The 18,583-nt window shown below is 37.6% G+C and overlaps 1 protein-coding gene across 1 annotated transcript in view; it reads left to right on the top strand.

Moving 5' to 3' along the window:
- LOC123633251 (fibrous sheath-interacting protein 1-like) overlaps positions 1-14,453 on the top strand; it is a 63,175-nt gene extending 48,722 nt beyond the window's left edge. The window contains exons 9-11 of the mRNA XM_045544376.1: positions 4,002-4,160; positions 14,182-14,319; positions 14,418-14,453. Coding sequence (XP_045400332.1) covers positions 4,002-4,160; positions 14,182-14,319; positions 14,418-14,453 — 333 coding nt within the window. The remainder of the gene's footprint in view (positions 1-4,001; positions 4,161-14,181; positions 14,320-14,417) is intronic.
- The last annotated feature ends 4,130 nt before the right edge of the window (positions 14,454-18,583 follow it).

The following is an 18,583-nucleotide window of genomic DNA, read 5'->3' as shown; positions in this document are numbered from 1 at the left end:
TATTTATTTTTTCCTCATTTGAATGTTAGCTTAGGAGGTGACTAAATTTTAGATGTTAAAATCTTTTCTTTCTGGAAGCATGTGGGACTTTCTCTTTATTTTGGGGCTCACAGATTTTATCTGATGATATCTATATGTGTCTTTAAAAACATTTTTATTCATGCCAGGTACCTTGTAGGCCCTTTCTATCTGAAAGTTCAAATCCTTCCTCAGTTCAGGAAGTTATCTGCTATTATTTCTTCCCTTCCATCATCTCTTTTCCTTTAGGGATACCTATAAAATGTGATATCAGTTGGGAATGTGATTGGCTGTAAGTAACAGAAAACTTCATAAACAGTGGCTTAAAGAATTAAGAAGTTTATTTTTCTTCAGTAACAAGAAATCCAAGAATAAGTAGCTAGTGTCTTTCTATCTTCCTGTTTTACATTCTTAGTGTGGCTTTTGTCTTTAGGTTTGCAAAATTGCCCCTGTAAAGGGCAGAGACCCTCCTCTGAGGCTTTGGCTTTTCATTTGGGATGGTATGGTATCTTCAACCTGCATCTCACTGGCCAAGCTGTGTCACACGGCCATTTATTCTGTATGGTGCTGCAAAGGAGAAGGGGGATTCAGGTATATTGCTTTCTCTTTTTTTGTAGCAGAGGTAGGCAAGGAAGAGGGATACTAGAAGAGGGGATCAGGTCAGTCAATAGACAGTGTCTGCCACAGGTGGATATGAAATAGCACCTGTTGGATCTCTCCTCCAGGTCTTATAACATTTTTCTCATAATGTTCACCTTTTTTTTTTTTCTATCATTTGGCTCATGTGAGCTAATTTCACAGTTTTGCAAGTTGAGTTTCAACCATGTCTATTCTGCCGTTTAGCCATGCAGCCTTCATCTGAGATTTCTTTTTTACAATTATTATTTTTTTACACTAATATTTGCTGAGAATTCTTTTTGCAAGTCCTCTTATTATTTGGTGTGGGTGAAAACCATAAAATACAGAAATTCTGTGTAAAGCCACATAGATGGTGACACATGTTAGAATAGAAATTCAGAGGAGGAAGATAAGAAGTGTAGCAGAAAGAATTTAGGACAACTTTGAGGAAAGGGCCTATTTATTGTATTTTCAAACCATACCAAACTTCTTGCCATTCCTCAAATTCCCCGTGTTCTTCCAAATTTCCTTTCTTTTATGGAGTGCCCTCCAACCTCGTCTTTGATACAACTTAAAGAAGATGACTAAAATGATAATTATGTTTTAATTCCCCAGGACTCCAGTAGTTCTTTATAGTGGCATATTTAATTTTATGGACATAATAGTCTTTTGAATATTTCTAGGATATTTATTTAGAATTTTAAAAATATTTCCTTCTATGTTGGGAACTCATACTTGCAACTAGTGGCACCCTGTAAGCCAGATGTCTCTACTGCCACCCTTGCCAGCAAAATGGGTTTTGCATCAGAACTCAGGTTACTCACTCTAATGGTGTTGAATGGGTAAGTCTGGTTGGTGAACCGTTGGGTACCAGCCTGAACTCTAGCTGTAAAGGAGGCTGGTTAAGAGCATTTTCTGGTTTCTGTCTTGGGAAGGTAAGATTCCTAAAAGCCAGAAATTCCCCATAAATAGCGAGGGTGGCTAGAAGGTGCTAGACAGAAAAAAATGACACCACCTACTACTACCTATTACATATAATTTCTTCCTGTAATTGCATAGTGCATGAAAAATTTAAATGTTTGTTTAATTTAATCAAGCATGCTCTTTTAACTCCAGTATCATTAAAAAAATCCCATTTAGACAAGGATTTAAAATTTGTTAACCATTATTCATTGATTTCTTACTTTTTTGTGATTCTTTATTATTTCTCATTTAGGTCATACAGTATTTATGCCATTTTTGTTTAGGAAAAATTACCAATGTTTGTTTGTGAGTAATTAGGTAATATATTTTTAAAATAATTATGTGAACTTACACATATACTTAAAATATTTATTACTATATCCTATCCTTGTATGGTTATACTGTAATCTACCCACTTTTCCTCTGTTTTTAGACATTTGGGCTTTTTGTATTTATTCTTTATTATAAATAAATGACAATAAAGATTATCAGTCAATGTTCTATGTTGCAAGTAACAGAGATGGACTTTGGCTAAAATGATAGGAAATGAATTTATTGGGAGACCTGGGTAGTTCACAGTCTTAGTGGGAAGTTTGGAGAGCCAGGTGTATAAATCAGGCAGATGTCAAGTTAGCCAGAAACATATGGCTATAGGAGCTCCTTGGGAACAGGCTGGTTAGGGGCTGTCCCAGCACCGCAGCCACCAGACACTTACCCCTGATAGATGGTCACTTTTGCTGCCATCACTGCTGCCAATGCTGGATTCTCACTGCTGCTACTGTCACCATTAGTCATTTCCCTGCATCTTTGCATCTATCCCTCAAGATTCAAAATTTAGGGTGTTCTCTTCTGATTGGCTGAACCTAGGTGATCTGCTTGTCTTGATGCCAGTGGATAAGTAGAAGGAATGTCTGGTAGGGATCTGTTCCTTACCAACACTGTTCAGGAGGAGACAAATATAAAACCCTTTCTGCATAAGTTGTTACTGTAGTTCTGGTTACCACCTAGGGACTGATTCTTGGTATTAGCATCATGCAAGGAAAGGGTATGAAATTCTTAAGCTTCTTTGCCCTCCACCTGGCCCTTTGTTCTAAATGTTCTTCATGATTCTTCCTTCCTCTTCTTGTACTACCTGCTTCCCTGTGTGACCTTATCCATTCCCATAGTCCCAAGGGTTTGAATCACTGTAGATATATGGTGAGTCCAAAATACTTATTCAATCCCAAGTCTCAGTCTTGAACTTCAGATAACAATATTTAACTGCCTAACATAATCTGTGGATATCCTAGGGATGTCTGTGAATTTCATAAGATCCCAAACAATTCGTCATTTTCCTCCTCAAACCCACTGCATATACGTTCCCTAGTTTAGATCATGTGACCACCATCCACCTACTTCACAAAATCAAGAACTTGCTTTTTATCCTTGATCTTCAATTCTCCCTTTATTCTTCCATAAAATTATCTCCAGGTTCTGTAAATTCTAATTCCTAAGTATCTCTGGAATATTTTCTATGTTCTGCGTCCTCAGAAAACATTCCTTAGCTCAGGCACTCATCACTTTTGTTCTAGATTATGGCTATTGCTTCTTAACTGGTTTTTCTGCCTTCAGTCTTGGCCTCACTAGTTCTTGTTTTAAAGTACGGAACCAATCATGTTTCTTTCATTAAGGTCCTATTTCCTCCAGGAAGCTTTCTCCAACCACTTCATAGCCTTGCTCCTTCCTGCCCACACAGGTTAGCTGACTCTCACTGGTTCCCATGGTGCCCAGGGCTTACCCGCACTCTTTGCACCTTGTTAAAGGTGTTGCTGCCAAGAGATTGAGAACTCCTGGAGGGCAGAGCCTCATAAGATTCATATTGATTCACCAGTGCCCAGCATAATACCTGTGCACAGTATGCATTCAGCATGAGATTTATGAATGGGTTTTAAAAGATAATACAAGACTAATGTTAGTTGAATGAGAGTTAGATGATCAATTAAGTTCATGAAACCCAAGCAACTGACTTTATAGACCCTACGTAACTTTTAAGGGACAAAGTTTGAAAATATCATGTCCCATTATAGGGTAAACCTATTTCTTCCTATTTAACATATCATAAAACATTTTTTTGGAAGTAGAGAAATGAGAATGTTAGGAGAACCAAGCTATGAGACTAGACTAAGAGATTTATTCCACAGGTGAAAAAACACACAAAATCTAAGAAGATATTTTACCCACAGGGTTGGCAGATAAAAAATGTAAACTATTTAATTTTTTCTTTCACTACCCCAGTGTTAACTTGGTTATTTATTTATTTGTTTGTTTTTGTGAAGTCTTGAGCACTAACACAACTGTCTGGAAGTTATATTTTGGCAAAAATGTAGCATGGAGCTGACCTGGTAACCTTTGTTTCCTCTTAGGGGGATCAGTCTGGATGGCTGGTTCCAGGAGAAGGATATACACTTGCAGTCACCCAGCATCAGCAGCTTGCTGAAATCAATTTAAAACTCCAAGAACTGTCTGCAGCCTCCCCAGCAATTTCCAGTTTTTCTCTAAGACTTGAAAATCAGAATGATCAGGTATATTTAATTCAAGAGCACGCAGACTGTCCAGACTTATGTGCACTAAAGCTAGTTCACACAATTTTGCAATCTGCGTGTTAACCAATTGCTTTTTACATGACTACAACTGCAGTAAGTATAGTTGCTATAATAGTGTATATTTTCATTTGGTTAGTTCCACTTTCTACTCATTTTTCTTTCATTTGGTAATTTTCTGGGATAGGGTCACTGAGGAAATATTTATTTTAATATTATTATATCTCCATAATTTAAGCTGATTCTTGATTGTGATCAGGAGAGAGGAGAGGGAAGAAAATTGATATAGCACTCATGAGTCCTTTGAGAGCCTTATTTTCCTTTGTTCCTCTGATACTAGGCATTAACAATGGTAGCCACTTGTCCTTTGCTCTGCTGTATTCTTCTGGTTCCTTTAATTTAACATCAAGCAGGGAAGCTCATGATGTTGATGACTCCTTTCCTGTGAGAGTTTTGAAAGGAATGTGTTCCTTCTCTCAAATATTCTTTTACAAAACTGGTAGAGGGTATAGAGTAACAGAGTAGTACCAGCTTTGGAAAAGAAAACTTCTCCCCCCTGCTCCTATATTTCAGTATTTCATAGAATCTAATTTGGGGTTGGGTGGTAGACTGAAGAGAAAATATCTGATCTTTTGCACTTCTGCTAACCTCTACCAGCTTTTTGTAAAAGTTTTGCTGAATCATTTTCTGTATAATTGTAGATAGCTGTGATTTTCTTGGTCCATCAAAAGATTTAAATATCAGTAGCCCATAGGTAATACTTCTGCTTTATAGTGAGTTCTTTCTCCAAGCTATCAATTGAAGGTTAGGGATGTCGCTTTAGGCCATTTGAAACTATCTCAGGGTAAAGGAATAGTATCAAGATGTTCCAAAGAAAGTGGGGTGACTGTCTGTCAAAGCCTTTATGGAGCCTGAGCTCTCAGCTTGCTTCAGTTATGTTTCTAAGAAACAGGCATAGCTGCTCCTGATCCCTTTAGACAGCAGTAGTGGTGGTGGTGTTCCCACCATTAATTTAAATTCTGCATTGGGATCAGAGTTCTTGAAAAACAGAAAGCACTGGAATCTTTTTTGCTACCCAAATGTACCCCAGGACTTTGACACGAGTTAGGCTGGTTTATTTATGTTACTGGGCTCTATTTCTTAAAAGGAGGAATCCTAGATGGGGTAATAAAATTATTTGGAGATATTCTTTGTTCTTTTCTTGTTTCAGCTGATTTTTTCATTGTTGTTAGATTTCAAGGATAGCTGAAATCTCAGAGCTGAACAATGGTCTTAAAGATAGAAAATGTCTTTTTTATGGCTGTCAAATATTATTCTTGAAAGAAACTGAGAATTTAGAGATTTATTTAGCCATTAGGACTTTAAATAAAACAAGAATGTGGTCAGATTCTATCATCATCGTCATCCAAATAGCATTTTCAGAGTTCACATTTATGGTTCAGATCAGCTATTTAAAACATAATGAAAGGGAAAATCAGTATGTGACATTTTTGTTACATACTTAGATTATGTATTTTTATGTGAAACAACATGTATTTAGAAAGAAAAGAGAAAACTGCATTTTGGGACTCCCAGTAGATGCAGGAACAGAAATGTGACATCATAGTTGTTGAAAAGAAATAATTGATGCTTCTTGCATGCAGAAAAGAATATCTTTTGAGCTTTTGTTCAATTTCCTCTTGGAATTTCCTCATTTCTAACTAAAACCAGCATTGCACATTGAATTTTCAAAGCAGAAATAGTAACATGGCAAATTATTTTATGCATATTATTTTTGGATTGGAATACTTTTTGAATTAATACACTATATCTTGGATAAAACCTGTGTATCTATTTAGTTGATGAGTGGACTCCAATCTATTGCTGAACCACAAATATTCATAGTGCATATTCACTTTATTTTTATTTTTAACTCTTCTGCAAACTTTCTTAAGTAATTCTTTTCCATGATTCTTAAGAAAGCATGTCTTTTAAGTGGAATATAAATTTCTGTTTTTAAACAATCAATTCAACAAATACTAGCTGATACTCATTGGATGTAAGGAATCGTAGGGAACTTAAAGATGAGTCAGGCAAATATAATAATTTGGAGTGAAAAAGCCTTACTTCAAGTTTTGGCTCTAACATTTTCTAATTCTGTGAACTTGGGCATGAATTAGAAGCTCTCTAAACCTCAGTTTCCTCATTTATAAAATAGTAATAATATTCTTTAGGATCCTTATAAAGAGTAGCTGAGTATTAATAGTAGACATAAAGGGTTTAGCACAGTGTCTGACACAGAACTTGACCAATGATGATATAATAGTAATAATAATTGATTTAAGGAACTTATTTCCTTATGGGAGGCATTGAGTATACTACATAACTGTGGTACAAGACAACATAGGTAAGCACTGCAGAAGGCTCTAAGTAAAGTGCTGTGGGGCTTCAGAGCAGAGAGACAGAGCACATCCAGGCAATATCCAGAAAGTCCATTTCCTTAAGTGAGGGACAAGAGGAGGAAAAGGAACCAGTGAAGGGGGCAGAAGGGTCAGAGACGCAGGGCAAGACTGCCACTATACATCACGAGGTTGCAAACTGGTGGTCTGTGGGCAAATTAAGCTCCCAGGTGGGTTTCCTTTAGCCCACAAAGGGTTTAAATTTTTTTTAGGCCAACATTTAAAAATTAGGTGAACTCATGCAAAAATTCAGATTTCTAGTTTCCTTCTTGAAAAATTTAGAAAATATGGCAACATTAGACCTGAATCCTTCCTTGGCAGCTACTGGATTGAGCTGAGTAGCATTTGCTCTTTCTGTGGGGCACAGTGTCTTGTTTGCTGCGGTATCCACTGTTCCATGTTGTATAGCAGACGCTGAGGCTCACTTCATGTGTTCATGTTACTTGTTCAGCCCCTACACAGGCCATTGGTAGATTTCTGAAGCCCTTCTTATGTCATAGAAGATGTTGTGGTGGCTAATGTTGAGTATCCAGACTGGTATGAGGCTTTGTTTCCGGCCTCAAGGAGCTTGTAGGATACTACAGGATATGATGGAAAGATGGAGTAAGTTGTGGAGTGACTATACAATCAATGCAACAAGAAGAACCACAGGATGGGCACTGATCTTATGAAAAGTACAGAAAGTGTATTCTATGGGAGCATATAAAAAGTAAACATTATTTATTTATTTATTTTTTTGAGACAGAGTCTCACTCTCTTGCCCGGGCTAGAGTGAGTGCTGTGGCGTCATCCTAGCTCACAGCAACCTCAAACTCCTGGGCTTAAGTGATCCTACTGCCTCAGCCTCCCGAGTAGCTGGGACTACAGGCATGTACCACCATGCCCAGCTAATTTTTTTCTATATATATTTTTAGTTGGCCAGATAATTTCTTTCTATTTTTTTTAGTAGAGACGGGGTCTCGCTCAGGCTGGTCTCGAACTCCTGACCTCAAGCGATCCACCCGCCTCGATCTCCCAGAGGGCTAGGATTACAGGCGTGAGCCACCGCACCCGGCCAGTAAACGTTATTTGATGAAGGCATATTTAAAAAATTTCTTTGAAGATTTCCTCCCCTTCCCTCCCCTCCCATCCCCTCCCTTCCTCTCCTCTCCTCTCCTCTTCTCTTTTCTTTTCTGTAATTATAAGGTGCTAAATTGGTAGGCACATAAATTTAAGATTATAAATGTGGCTGAGTCAGAATAGTTTGAAGGACTCTGGAAATGTGGCTCAGAGATTAAGGAAGTGTTGGTCATAGTGAAAAGGGCAGATAAGAAATCTCCTTTTCCTTATGAGCTTGCTGGTTGCGATGTCTCAAATAGGTGCCCTGGCCCAGCACTTAACTTTATGGCAATGTTTTAAAAGCAGCATTTGGCTTTTTATATATCTGATTTCCTTTGTGTAAAACAGCATGTGGTCACATTTGAAAGAAAGATTGGCATATTACTGCTATTTCTGTAATGTGAATAATATCATGTGGTTGCAGTTTTTACATCTGCTTTTTATTTTCATTTCATCTTAGCAAAAGAGAACTAATTGAAGCAATTTTTTTCTTAAGATCTGTGGTTTAACTGTGCATACCTTTCTGTATCCACCTCCTAACCCTCCAACAAATCAGTTAGTTCTTTCCGCGCATTGTAAATCCCACCATAAAATTGAGTGATGTTCCATAATTTAGTTACTGTATTTCTTATTTGTAGATGTATTAGATTCCAGCGTAATCCAGAAATATCTAAGATAGAGGAGTTATGTAAGCAATCATTTTTTTAAATCCTTAGCAACTGGATTCAATAATAAATTCTATTCAGTTTGGCTCTTGTATAAAAGCGTAGTTTATTCATCTCTCATGCAATCAGTGTTACTAAATCTAGAATTCCAGTTCATGCTTAGTTTTTTTATTTTTTCCCTGGTTGGGAGAAGGTCTTTAGAAATGGCCGTCATTGACAAGAGGTATTTCTTTGTTCTTAAACCAACTCATTTAATTGAATATAAAGCTCTTCCTTAATTTGATTTATCTTTTTATTCTTAAAATGTTGATTTAGTTGTACACAATTTGGTAAGATCAACGGAATATTAGCAAACATTTGATTGAGGAAAAATGTAGTTGTATTCATCTCTTTTCTTGCCAAGATCACGCTATTATTGCTGTTGGCAACAATTAACTTTTTTTGGTCTCTTTCTGTCTCAATATTAGTTAAAACTGAGAACATATTGACTATTGTTTGACATATAATACTGAAAGATGTTTTATTATAGAGTCCAAGGATTTGCACGGTTCCAATAATGGCTATAGAGGCCACTTGATCTCAAATGTGCTTAATAGACTGGTTGAGGGCAGAAATCTAGGAATTTTTAAACGTGTGCTAACCATAGGCACAGAAATCTTATTGACGATCTGCTCGTGTCCAAAGCCTATAGAAGTGTGTCACAAGGGCATGGATTTCTGGACTGAGGAATAATTAAGAAGGTACTGCAGAGGTTCTTGTTTCTAATGCCAACCTGCCAGACATTCACAGTTAATCAGGGAAATTGTTCTTGCCACCTATGTTTTATAGATTACTTTGAAGTTTATATTTCTTTGTCTTTCTATGTTAAGCCTTCAGTGTGGTCAAGGTTTCTTTTGTTTCATGGTAATATTCCAAGGGGATAAAAACAATCTGCCTGAAAGATTTTTTTCCCCCTACTGTTGGTACTGTCAGGCAAATGATCCATCTAATGACAGGAAATAGCAGTAGGCCATGGAAATGTATAGCATTAGCTTGAAAATGCAGCACAAACTGGCTTTATTTAGATAGGCTTGTATTTTTCCAGCCCTTAATACATGCCTTATTTGCATATCAGATAACTTATGAAGCTCTGGGTAATTTCCTCTGTGTTTGACTTTTGAAAAGGAGTTTGTTTAGCTTCAAAGACCCCTGTTGGCTCAGTCAACACCACAGATATTTTTCTAAGGATGAACTCAGAATCCCTTGGCAATCAATTAGTCAAATCAACAAATATCTATTGAACTCAGGGACCGCTCTCTTCTTGTTGCTTCCTTAGACATTCTGTGTGTATTGGAGAGAGATTTCCTGAATTCTCCATGAAAGCATTCTTGTATGACTTAGAAACACAGAAATGCTATATTGGTCAGAGAATCTGTTTAACTATTTCTATTGTAGGAAATCAAGATATTTCCTAATGATCATGAAAATAGACAACACTGGTTGGTACTTTATTGTGAGAAAAGAACCTCTCCTGGCACCACAGAGCTTTTTGAATATGCAGCTGAGAGGTTTTTGCCAGCATCAATGGCTACCTTTTCTTGTTCTCTCTTGGCTTCTGCTTTAATCACATGATATTCTTCAAATATTTGAACTATACCACTACGCTATCAGAGACCATGACTGAAGAAAGATATCATATATCCTTTGGGCCTAACTGTAGAGAACTGTAGAGGTAGAAGCTATTAGAGGTTGAAGAAACTTTCTCAGAAGAAACTGAGACCCAGAAAGAGGAGGTGACTTCCTCAAAAGTATACAGCTGATTATACCAGCTGAACCAGAGCTGAAATCTAATCTTTGGGCCCATCTATATACCTCTTGGGTATGGAGAGTCACATTGTCAGAGCAAAACAAAAATAGCCTTGTTAGAATATTTTCTTAAAACTAAAAAATGACTTTTATGCTTATTAAATTTATTCATGTTTATTGTAGGAAATTCGGGAACTACAAAAAAAGTATAAGAAAAAGATAAAATAATCAAGATTTTTACCAAGTTAATCATTATTAAATTTCCTCCGAGTCTGTTCTCTAAACACATACACAGAGACACATAAATGATATACCAGTTAGAGTTCTGGACAAGAAGCAGAAGGAACACCTTGCTTAGGTTTTGAAGATAATTAAGTGAAGGGACTATTTTTATAGATTTAAAGGAACTAACAAGGGGTACAGGGAAACCTAGAGACTAGCAACATTGAACAGGGGGAGAAAAGTGTTACAGGCTCGGGGTGAGATGTGGAGTCATGGTGGTAGAACGGGCCATCTGAAGCTGTAGTAACAGAGAGCATGGGCAAAAAGTTAGCCAGCCCTGCCATCCTTGAGCATGAGAATTTATGCTGCAGTTAATTCCCTAGCTCTGTTTCCCTGGTGAGCTCATAGAAGTTGGAGTGCCAACTATGTTAGGAGGTAACTTTGCTTATGGTAAAAATGATTTGACCTGATGGGGAAGCCATAGTTTGGGCGCTTCAAGTGCAGTGATTCTTGGGCTGAGCATGTCTCTTGCCAGGTCACTGAACTCTGTGCCTATGGGGTTGTTTCGAGAGATAACGGTTTCTGGGGCTATAAGGATTTAAAGACGGCTTCCTTGCCCCTTTGGACTTCTATTGTTATGACATGGACTGTAGCAAACACTCCCGTTGAAAATGGTTACCTGATACTGCTCTGCTATGTTTCCTGTCCTAGATCCTTCTGAGTAGAATGGCTCTAAATGTGGCCTCTGTTAGTCTTTGAGCGTGAATATTTAGTTGAATCTAAGAGAACTCTGCACACCTCAGGGATGCATTGCGGCCAAAACTGTAGTGCCAAATCAGGGAGGTGAAAGGGAAAATACTCCAAGCTTTCTCTCCTTCTTCCCTCCAGTCTCCTGATATTTGTTCTATAAAATTTGGATTCAGTCAAAAGGCCACACTCAAGGATCCTGGAGGCCGTATGTGGCCCTGAGGCTGCAGGTTCCCCATCCCTGGACCTAACCAGGAGACTGAAATCAAAGAGAAAAACTCTGATTGTCTCATTTTGTGCTGGATGCTCACCATAGTTTATCATTCTCCCATTGATAGACTCCTAGACTGTTTTCAGTTTTGGGTGCTGTGGACATTTGTGTCCAAAGCTTGAGTCATGTATTTTAATTCCTTTTTGATAAATTCACAGGAGTGGAATTTCTGGGTCATAGGATAGACAAATGTTTGACTTTTTAAGAAGCTGCCAAATTGTTTGGTTTTTCAAAGTGGTTATACCATTCTGTACTCCTACCAACAACGTATGAGAGTTCCCTTTGTTTCACACCTCTCCAACATCTGGTGTTAACAAACTTTTTTATTTGAGCCATTCTGGTGGCTGCTTAGTGATATCTCATTGTAGTTTTAATTTGCATTTTCCTAATGACTAATGGTCTTGAGGACATTTTCATTTGTTTATTTGTCATACACATAGCTGCTTCTATAAAGTATCTGTTTAAGTCTTTATACACTTTGTCTTTTTTATTAATTATTATTGTCTATTTTATTATTTTTATTACTGAGTTGTAGAAGTTCCTTATATATTCTACATACAAGTCCTTTGTCAGATTTGTGTGTTAGGAACATTTTCTTTCCATCTGTGGCTTGTCTATTTTCTTAATGGTGGTTTTGGATAAGCAAAATTTAAAAACGTTAAGTCCAATTTATAACTTTTTTTTTTCTGTATCTTTTCTTTACCTGCCCCAAGATTTTTAAAATCATAGTTGTAGATTATTAAAATGATACCTTTTTTATTTTTTTAAAAATGATTTTTATTCAAAAATGAAACCCAATGTGGGCGTTTTTCAGATCATGATATATTCTGCTTCACAGCAGATATGTCTTCATAAAAGTTCATAAAATGCTAGATGCTTAGAGTTGCAAAGAGACCTTGATACCATTTTTTCCAAACTCCTCCCTAACATTAGTCTTCCTTCTTACTTCTTAATATTTCTGGTAATATTCCTTCTTAATATTTCTGATAATAATTTAGCCTCTGGATGCTTCTAGAGATTGAAAACTACCAGAAGTGAGGAGTGAAGCAAAATGTCAAAGAATCACTTCTTGAAATTGATGCACTCTTTGATAGTTGGTTCACTGGAATTATATACAGTGTGAATTTTGTTGAAATTCATTACTAGGTCAGTCAAACATTAGTTGTGATCAAAGTTCTGAGAACCAAAATTACAATCTATTGGCAGGTGCTTTCCAGCTTCAGGATTATAGTTTGCATTGAGATACAGAATAGGTTCAATCATGTCACTGTGTAGGCAGTGACAGTGTGGAAAGTGCAATCAAGGAACATGTGGCATGGCTGAGAGAATAATTTGTCCTTCCTGGCTATGTCAGGGAATATTTTATAGTGGAATATTTTATAGCTCAAAATGGCTAAAGTTTCCACAAGGAGTTGGAGGGTGGAGGCATGGAGTGGTGGGAATGAGCAGCAGTGAATATTGCTGAGGTTTTGAGTCTGAGACTCAAGCAGTGGGAGGTAAGACTGAAGAAATAAGCAGGGCCCAGACTGTGAAGACTTTGCATCTTGTTCTGTTGGCTTCTCTGCAAAGGATGGAGTGAACAGGTCAACTGGTAGCATGGAGATCAGTTAGGAAGCTCCAGCAGTAACTTAAGTCAGTAGTTCTCAAATTCTCAAGTAGTTGTGCTTCAGGTTCAGTCCTTACTTTAGCTCTTACCTTTTGAATCAGAATCTCCTGGGCGGAGAGGCTGGACCTTTGCACTTTTGCACAGGCTCTGTAGGTGATTCTGAAGCACACCAGAGTTTGAAAACTACTGGTGAATGATGAGGAGGTCTGAACTAAGACAGTGAGAAAGAAAGAAGCACCTTGATTAGAGAGGTATTAGCAACTGGAATGGTGAGTATTTCTGGTGACCAACGGTATGTGAGGAATGAGGGAGTAGAATCTGGCCTGAGCAACTTCAAAAATGTCATTCCTGCCAGTTACCTACGAGGCAACACAGAGTAGATCTGTGGGAGAGAAGAGAGGAAGTTTAGTCTTGGATATAGGTCTACTTACTGTCAAGATATGCCTATTTTTATCACCTAGAAAAAACATTAACTTTGGGAGAATATGATTCTGTCAATACAAATACTACAGATAATGAAGAATTTTCATTCTATAATACTTACTGTTTCCAAAGAACATATTCTGCTCACATTGGTTCGGTACTAAGATTTGTTGCATGCCTACTATGTGCTCTGATGACTTTTAGCATAAGTCTATTATTGTTATCATTTTACAGATGATGAAACTGAAGCTCAGAGAGGTTAATTGATTTCCCTCAGGTCATCATAGTAGGGAACCAGGTAGAGCCAAGATTCAAAGCTCCCATTGTCAAGTCCAGCTTTCTTCCCATTATTACACAGCTAGCTCTAATAACATAGGTGGGCAGCATTTTTTTCTTATTATTTATATATGATGAATTTGAAGTCAGAGAAAAGTCCAGAATCTCAAGCTGATAAGTATCAGAGCAGAGACCAGAACCCAGGTCCTGCTTTCCTGGCCAGGGCTCTTTTCACTGTATCTTCCTGCTTTCTAGATGATTGTGGAAGTTGAGTTCATTTCTCTACTTATTTTATGTACAGTTGGACCTTTACCTCCTCAAATAGGAAGATTTTAAAGAGTTACAAATATTGTTTTAAAGGGAGGAAATTTTGTTTGAGAAGCAAAGCTGACCCTCAAGGCTCAGTTGCTTTGGAGTGGTATGTGACGCTCATTTCCAGCCCATTAATGGAATTTTTTTTAAAAAAATTTAGGAGCATGAACTTGATGTTGAAAGAACTATGGAAATAACTCCAGGAGAAAAGGTACTTAGGAACACCAAAGAGCAACGGGATCAGCAAAACCGGCTGAGAGAGATAGATGAAAAGCTGAGAAAGATGAAGGAAAATGTGGTAAGTCTTCTTTATTTATAGTTTAATTGGAACCAAAAATTGTGCCAAAAAAGGTTTCAGTCTTCTTTGAGTGTTTTATGACTGTTCTTATGTGTTAGTTAAATCAGCATGTAAATTTGTCAGCAAGAATTTGACTAAAACCTAAAAATATGATTCATAAAACTTAAAGTAATATTATTCTTAATTTAAGTAATTTATATAACATAAAAAACCTTTCTTTATGACATAAAGATAATTTATATAACATAAAAAGCATACTATCTGAAGTCGGAATAGTGATCCATAATCCTAATATTCTGTGTCTGTGTCTCACAGTGACACAAATTTTTTAGTGTGTGTGTGGAAAAGTTTGATAGTCTTCATAAAGCCATTCTTATGTTTTGAATTTATAGCTTAAATACTCCTACTTTTTGTTTATAATTAATAATATATTATTAATCATTAAATACTTTTAAAACATTCTAAATCCTTCATGAGCCTCCTTCATGTTTTTCTTGCTCATCATTTAAAGACATCATTACTGATGAGAGAAAGCTCTTAAATCACCTAAATTGTGAACTGGTTGATATTCTGAACCTATTAGAAATGCTTTATAATGTTATGATTTTCTAGCTACCGATAACGTTTTTATCTGGATGCTTGGATTTTACCTAAAATTAAACAGGACAAGGCTGAGCTGTGATCTGCCTACCTCTCTCTTGCAGGGCTGGTCTTGCTATAATTGCCAGCAGTGACCACTTTCTGTCTCTTCCTAAATCCTGTCATCTTAAGTGATCTTCAAGCCCCATTAAGTTTTGACCAATATGGCTAATGTGCTGCCATATCCTGCCAGGGTCTCTCATGACTCTTTCAAAATATTTTTTTGTCCCCACTTTTATCACCCTTCTCTCAGCATTGTCACCTTGTGACTAGCCACTTATAATCCGGTCTTTGCGGGATTTCTTGAATCCAGTCACTCTGTTCTCTTATTATTCTATTTTATATGCTACTCCATGGGTAAATACCAGGTGAGTGATTATGATTAAGCTATGACCTCCTCAGAGCCCCCAAGAGTGTGCAACAATCCTCAGAGTCTTCACACCTCGTGATTGTGTCCAGCTGAAGTGCTCTCACCCCTTGCTGGCCAAGGACGGCAGCACTGACTCAGAGCCTAACAAAGATCTAGGGCCACATGATGAGAGTCAGGCAACAGATCCAAAAGGGATAAATACATGGTGCTTCTCTTTGTAGCTCAGTTTTGTTTGCTTATGGGAAATTTCATGGGAATTATATTTCAGGGTGACCTCTATTTCTGTTTTCTGAGGGATTCCCTCACCCCCCGACTGTGTTGATATGGTCAAGATGTAGAAGTAGGAATGGTAAGGAAGTGTATAGGGGTTCTTGGCCAGTAGTTGTGGTGGTGATGGGATAATGCATACTTGATGTGATAAAATATCTGTAGTTTGATGGTTTTGAAAACTGTTGGCACTTCCTTTTACGCCACGTCTGCCAATCCAAGGCAGGGAAAGCCTTTCCATCTCTATAACTCATTCTCCAGATTTCTGACTGCTATAGTTTGCATAAATATGTTCCCCCAAAATTCATGTTGAAATCCTAAGCCCTAAGGTGATGGTATTAGGATGTGGGATCTTTTGGGAGGTGATTAAGTCATGCAGGTAGAGCATACATGAGTGGAATTAGTGCCTTACAAAATAGGCCCAAGGGAACTCATTCACCCCTTTTACTGTGTGAGGACACAGTGAGAAGGCTCCATCTATGAACCAGGAAACAGGCCCTTACCAGATACTGAATCTGCCATCTCCTTTATCTTGGACTTCCCAGCTTCCAGAACTGTGAGAAATACATTTCTGTTATTTGTAAGCCACTGAGTCTATAGTATTTTGTTATAGCAACCCAAACAGACTGAGACACTGACCGTTTATCACATGTCTGGGACATGTATCTGTTCTTTCTACCATGTCTCTACCATCATTTAATTTTTGGTTCAAAACCTGGGCCTGTAAGAAATCTTATATATTATTCTAGTGCCTTATGAGGTTTAGCTACACTTAAAGGGATATAAGTATCAAGAGTTGGTTTTTATTTAAGTGGGAAAGAGTTGGTTGTTATCTAAGTGGAAAAGAATAATATGTGAATGGAGAAGAGCAATTATTGAATACCAACTATGTGTCAGGCACTGTTCCAAGTACTTTACAAATACAGGTTATCTAGTCTTCAGAACCACCCTATGAGTTGTATACCACAATTCTCATTTTATAGCTGAAGAAATGGAGGCAAAGAGAGATTGAATAACTTACTCAAGGTGACACAGCTAGTAAGTGGAGGACAGGGTTCAAATGGTTAGCTTTTAGCAACTATGGTATACTGCCTTTCTGGTAATTATTATCATTTGCTTTTCTTTTCATGGTTAATATTGCTTTTCATTAATTAAAATATGATAAATTTGTTATAACCAGTAATATTCATGAATAAAATGTTTGGCCTCCCCGTATAAGTTTTAATTTCACAATTTTGTGTTTTAAGTCAACACTTTCAGAGGCTGTTATCTGAACAATAAAGGGACATGAATGTTGATCTGTATTTTTTTTATGTTTTGATTACTTAGTGTTGCATGATATTCTATGGAGTCATATTGTGTACCATGTGACTTTTTAAGGGATGGTGCTGTGTTCATTTCATACTCTGTCAAACTCACTGTACCTCATAGACATCTAGGTACTTTTTGGATTGGGAATCCAGAGGCCTGAGTCCTTGTTTTAGTTTTATCAATAGCCTGCTCTGTGACCTTGAATAAATCACTTAGTTTCTCAAAGACTTTGTTTCATTACAACTTTGAGATCAAGGCAGTCATGCTAGATGACCTTGGTTCTTTTGCCTGTGATTCTTGACATACTTATTTTTGATGAGAAGTGATGTTATTTATAACATATGGTATCTAAAGGTCAGTTTATGAGCTTCCTAAATATTTGATATGAATTGGCTTAAATCTTCTATTGAAAGTTACTTTTGGAAGTTTAGTAACACTTTTTAGGAGAATGTGAGATTGTCTTTTATATATAAAAATTAGTCCGTTGTCTACCAACCAGAGAATATGGTTTCTGAATGATAGCTTCTAGAAATGGCTAATTTTGCAGTTTTGTCATATTCTTCCTCCTGCAGTGGAGCATCCATTCAAAATGACTGGCTGGGCAAAAGAGGTAATCTGTGGCCATTGGTGATTTAAGGATCATATCCATATCTGGTCTTAGAGATGGAAGGGAGCAGGAGTGAGCTAAGGGCGATATAGGAGCCCCAGGGATGGATATTACTGGAGACACCTGGATCCTAGGATTGATTTGTCAGTAAAGGCTGGAAAAGTAACTTAATTCTGTGTTTCAGATAGTAGCAGGCTGAGGCTGCTGATACACGTTTTTCTTGGTCAAGATTGGTTGAGAAAGTGGGATTTGATTTAGTCTATAGGTAGTGCTAGTATTGTTGGTATCAATGGATTTAGGCATTAGGAGCTAGGGGAAGTAGACACAGTGAAATGAGATTGAAGCTCAAATTTAATATGCAATTCAGCAGGCATATGGGGCCCTGAAAAGCAGCTTCATAAGTAGAGGAAGGATGAGTCATGGCTGCTAGAAGTAGCATGTGTGGAATTTTTAGTTATTATTAATATGGAATTTACATAAGCTTGTTTCTAGGGTAAGGAAGGGGAGGATATAGTATAGAGGACAGAATTAAAGACGGAGGGGTAAGCCTTGGGAAAGAACCAAGATGCCCTTTTCCTGACTCAGGATGAAAGAAAGGAAAAGTGGGCCAAGAAAGGCAGGTTTAGAGATGACAAGAAGGTGAGAATGCTTGAATGTTCTCTACTTGCTCTGTCAATTAGAGATCAAGCCATATGGTCAGAGTAAGAGGGTACAGTGGAGATTGAAGAAGGGTAGGAAAGGAGTGGAATAGACCGTGCGAGGATGAGAAAAAAAGCACTGGTGAACAATGAAGGTCGCCCAGCTGAGGTTGGAAACCCCGTTGTGAAATGGAGCCAGTCAGCAAGGCTGGGAGCCTTCTCTGACAGTCCTCAGCAGTTCACTAAAGCTGGAGATAAGGAGTGGTGAGTTGAGGCAGGGGTGAGGAGAGGTCGGGTGGTTGCAATGGCAGATGAAGGGGGCAAGGGAACAGGTGGTAGGTACCTATGAGACCATAACTGGATAAAAAGAAATAAATGTAATGTATGTACCCCAGATATCAGGTGGGACCCCTTTGCCACTCTTTGACCTGG

Source organism: Lemur catta, chromosome 1 (assembly GCF_020740605.2).
Source record: "Lemur catta isolate mLemCat1 chromosome 1, mLemCat1.pri, whole genome shotgun sequence".
Lineage (NCBI taxonomy): Eukaryota > Metazoa > Chordata > Mammalia > Primates > Lemuridae > Lemur > Lemur catta.
This window is presented reverse-complemented; position numbering and strand designations above follow the sequence as displayed.